Here is a 4,358-nt window from a genome sequence, read left to right as displayed (position 1 = left end):
ACCCTAAATAGGTTCAGGAGTAACAATGTGCTTAACAAGTCACGTAATAAGTTGCATGGACTCCCTCTGTGTCCAGTAATAGTGTTTAACATGATTTTTAATGACTACCTCATCTTTGTACCCCACACATACAATTATCTGTAAGGTCCCTTAGTCAAGCAGTGCACTTCAAACACAGATTCAACCACAAAGACCAGGGAGGTTTTCCAATGCCTCGCAAAGAAAAGCAYCTATTGGTAGATGGGTAAAAAAAATTGTTTTAATTGATTACACTTTGTGAATGGCCAAGTTACAGTTTTGACTTAAATTGGCATGAAAATCTATGGCAAGACTTGAAAATGGCTGTCTAGTAATGATCAACAACCAGCTTGACAGAGCTTGAAGAATTTTTGAAGAATAATGTTCAAATATTGTACAATCCAGGTGTGGAAAGCTCTTCGACTTACGCAGAAAGGCTCACAGATCTAATCACTGCCAAAATTAAGTCTAACGTGTTGGCTCAGACGGTTGAATACTTATGTAATCAAGATATATTAGTGTTTTATTTTTCATAATAGTTTTTTATATATGTTAGAATATTTCTTCCACTTTGACATTATAACATTTTGTGTAGATCATTGACAATAAATCACAATTAAATCCATTTAAATCCCAACTTTTCACGTGACAAAATATAGAAAAAGTCAAGGGGTGTGAATACTTTCTGGAGGCACTGTAGATAAATAATGTACACCGATACAGATATCTGCAGCCATACGACTATAACAAAATGCAAATGATAATGAGTTTAGTTTCTCGTCTATACTTGTCATGTATGACTTTGAAGAAAAAGCAGTACAATGTTTTTCCACCTTTTCCATTAGTGAAATAAAGAAGAACAAAAGGATGGATAGATCAACTGGAGAGATTTTGTATGGTATGGGTTTAAATTATTATTCAAGTTGTGTTTTGTTGTCATCTTTTACTGGGGGTGTTTGACTGACCTTGGTGTGTCCAAACTTGTAATCCTCGTGATTCACATCAATGGACCCAAGCAGCTTCTCAGAAGCCTTCTTGTTGTCCATGAACTGGCCCTCAGGGATGACACTGGCATTCAGTACTTTGTACCTGAATGAGAAGACAGTTTTAAAGTATGTCAAGTTGTAATAAGTTGGTTATATTACATGACAGGTAAGACTCTAAAGACTTTCTGATGCTGGGAAACCCTTGGAGCAGATCTTTCTGTGATTGTGTTTGTGTGGTGTTGTGTTTGTGTTTGGTGTGCACATACCTCTGCTTGAAGTCAGCATAAGATGATTCTGCTGGGGAAGCCCTTTCTGCAGATCCTGATCCCTCCAGTACACCATTAACCTGAGCTGGTGGATAACCAGGAAGTTCTCCATCAGACCTGGTAAAAACACAATTCTCTTTTAATACTCATAAACAGGTTATAGATTGGGATCGTTAAAAGTCACTGATAGTGTACTGATAGATGACATATTTAAGTCAATATTTCTGTACCTGGAGTCTTTGACTCGTTGGGGATCAGGCCAGCGCACAAAGTGAGGATGAGTGCTCCTCAAGTTGGTCATCAGCTTATGTAAGTTCTCCTGTAAGAGGGTTACAAACAATTTTCACGGAAATCATTTTATGATAATCAATGCACCTTTTGAAGGACTGAATCTACACATTTCAAAAGCTCACCCTGAACTGGGAGGACACTGTCTGCATGGAACCACCCTTCTTCTTGCCTCCTTTCTTGGCTTTATCTGTTAAAATGGGGGAAAGTAAAAGATAACTAGAAAGTACATTTCCTGGTTAACTTCACCGTATCTAGAGGCAAATGCTGCCAATGAGATTATGTAAAATAACACCTATTGTATGATTAAATTAAACAGAGTGTATGATGAAATCAACCCAGTGATAAACTTTGAGAAATTGTGATACATTGAAAGACTAAGAAATTTGGTCTGAGTTGTAACTAGTATTTGTTAAATATTGTGACATGATGCTAGTCTTACCCTCAGGAGGGGGAGGGGGATACAGGGCAGCCAAATTTTGACTGGGGACTTCCCATACAGCTGACAACTGAGTCATTCAGGGGATCCTTGTTCTTCTCCAGCCAGCCAGTGATGTTGTAGTCACAGTACCGGGCGTAGTGCACCAGGGAGAAGTGGGCCTCTGCCTTGCCTTTGGCAGGCTTGGGCTTCTCAAACGCCTTTGTTTTTGCAAGATGCTGGGCGTACAGCTTGTCTTGAAGGTAGTGTCTGAAGACTTGGGGAACATGCACTCCTCTTCAAGGATGGAGAATATGCCCAATGGCTTTACGAAAAAAAGATGATATTCAAATTAGCAGTGGTGTAAAGTACTTAAGTAAAAACACTTTAAAGTACTACTTAAGCAGTTTTTGGGGGTATCTGTACTTTATATACAATTTTATTTTTTTGCCAACTTGAGGTCGGCAGGTAGCCTAGTGGTTAGAAGGTTGGACCAGTAATCGAAAGGTTGCTGATCAAATCCCGAGCTGACAAGGTAAAAATCTGTTGTTCTGCCCTGAACAAGGCAGTTAGCCCACTGTCACTGTACATAAGAATTTGTTCTTAACTGACTTGCCTAGTTAAATGAAAGGTTGAATTTAAAATGTATATTTTTGCCAACTTTTACTTCACTGCATTCCTAAATAAATAATGTACTTTTTTACTCCACACATTTTCCCTGACACCCAAAAGTACTCGTTACATTTTGACAGGAAAATGGTCCAACTCACACACTTATGAAGAGACAATCTCTGGTTATTCCCTACTGCCTCTGATCTGGCGGACTCACTAAACCAAATGCTTTGTTTGTAATTATGTCGTGGGTGTTGGAGTGTGCCACTGGCTATCCGTCAATAAAAAAAGAAAGAAAATTGTGTCGTCTGGTTTGCTTAATATCTGGTATTTGAAATGGTTAATATTGAAGCTAGGGGCAGTATTTTTATGTTTGGAAAAATAGCGTTCCCAAAGTAAACGGCCTATTTCTCAGGCCCAGATGCTAGAATATGCATATATTGACAGATTAGGATGGAAAACACTCTAAGGTTTCCAAAAACTGTCAAGAATATTGTCTGTGAGTATAGCAGAACTGATTTTGCAGGCGAAAACCTGGGAAATCCAACCAGGAAGTGCCTCTTATTTTGAACAATCCCTGTTCCATTGCCTGCTTTCTCCATTTAAGATATCACCAGGTTCCTTTTCCTGTGGCTTCCACAGGGTGTGACCAGTCTTTAGACATAGTTTCAAGCTTTTATTCTGAAAATTTTATCAAATCGCGTCAGTGACGCTGCCAGATGTCCTTCAATTAGTTAATGCGCGCGGAAGTGGTAGCTCGACATTTTCTTTCTCTCTTGTATTGAATAGTTTACCGTCCGGTTGAAATATTATCGATTATTTTATGTTAAAAACACCTGAGGATTGATTATAACAAACGTTTGACATGTGTCTACGAACTTTACTAATTGGAATTTTCGTCTGCCCGTCATAACTGCACGAGCCTGTGGATTACTCAACAAAACGCCCGCAACCAATGGAGGTTTTTGGGATATAAAATAATCTTAAATCGAACAAAACGAACATTTTATTGTGTAACTGGGAGTCTCGTGAGTGCAAACATCCGAAGATCATCAAAGGTAAGCGATTAATTTTATTGCTTTTCTGACTTTCGTGACCTAGCTACTTTTGCAGATAGCTGTTTGTAATGTTTTTGTCTACTGATCGATGTCCTCACACAAACGCTTCGTTTGCTTTCGCTTGTAAAGCATATTTTTCAAAATCTGACACGACAGGTGGATTAATATCTGGAATTTGAAATGGTTAATATTTTTATTTTTTGATACTTAAGTACATTTTAGCAGTTCCATTTACTTTTGATACTTAAGTACGTTTAAAACCAAATACTTTTACTCAAGTAGTGATTTTTACTGGTGACTTTTACTGGTTGACTTTACTTTTAAGTTATCTTTACTTTTACTCAAATATGCCATTTGACTACTTATTCCACCACTGCAAATTAGTGATATTTCTATTTAGGATCACATTCTTTCTTTAGTAAACATTCTATTTGTGGATTACATTCCTTTAGGGACACATAATAGGAAACATATTGAGTTCTCAACAGTCAGATACGTTGTACCACTTGTGATAATATCTCACCACAGGGCTCACTATGATCGTTGATTTTATGGTCCATTAAAATCCTCACAGACAGTTTACCTTCTCAATAAGCTCAATGCAGGCAGCCAAGTCCATGCCGAAGTCAATGAAGGCCCAGACGATTCCCTCCTTCTTGTACTCCTCTTGCTCAGGACGAACATGGTGTGGTTGAAAAACTGTTGCAGTTCT

General features: G+C 38.2%; 1 protein-coding gene across 1 annotated transcript; it reads right to left on the bottom strand.

Moving 5' to 3' along the window:
- Window positions 1-917: 917 nt before the first annotated feature.
- LOC112079996 (myosin-1-like) lies at window positions 918-4,356 on the bottom strand. The gene is made up of 6 exons (XM_024145788.2): window positions 4,230-4,356; window positions 2,001-2,301; window positions 1,684-1,748; window positions 1,501-1,589; window positions 1,271-1,387; window positions 918-1,107 (listed from the first exon to the last, which is right to left on the bottom strand). Exons 2-6 carry the CDS (start codon window positions 2,074-2,076, stop codon window positions 933-935), a joined length of 522 nt encoding a protein of 173 aa, XP_024001556.1. The 5' UTR covers window positions 2,077-2,301; window positions 4,230-4,356; the 3' UTR covers window positions 918-932.
- Between the last annotated feature and the right edge of the window lie 2 nt (window positions 4,357-4,358).

This window comes from Salvelinus sp. IW2-2015, unplaced genomic scaffold (genome assembly GCF_002910315.2).
Source record: "Salvelinus sp. IW2-2015 unplaced genomic scaffold, ASM291031v2 Un_scaffold10848, whole genome shotgun sequence".
Lineage (NCBI taxonomy): Eukaryota > Metazoa > Chordata > Actinopteri > Salmoniformes > Salmonidae > Salvelinus > Salvelinus sp. IW2-2015.
Note: the sequence above shows the minus strand (reverse complement) of the source record. Positions and strands in the feature narration are given on the sequence as shown.

Excerpts from the sequence above, each read along its gene's own strand:
- LOC112079996 (XM_024145788.2), bottom strand. The coding sequence starts at position 2,076 with ATGACTCAGTTGTCAGCTGTATGGGAAGTCCCCAGTCAAAATTTGGCT. Across the intron at positions 1,749-2,000 it reads TCCCCCTCCCCCTCCTGAGG|ATAAAGCCAAGAAAGGAGGC; the intron begins GTAAGACTAGCA and ends CCATTTTAACAG. Across the intron at positions 1,108-1,270 it reads TATGCTGACTTCAAGCAGAG|GTACAAAGTACTGAATGCCA; the intron begins GTATGTGCACAC and ends CTTCTCATTCAG.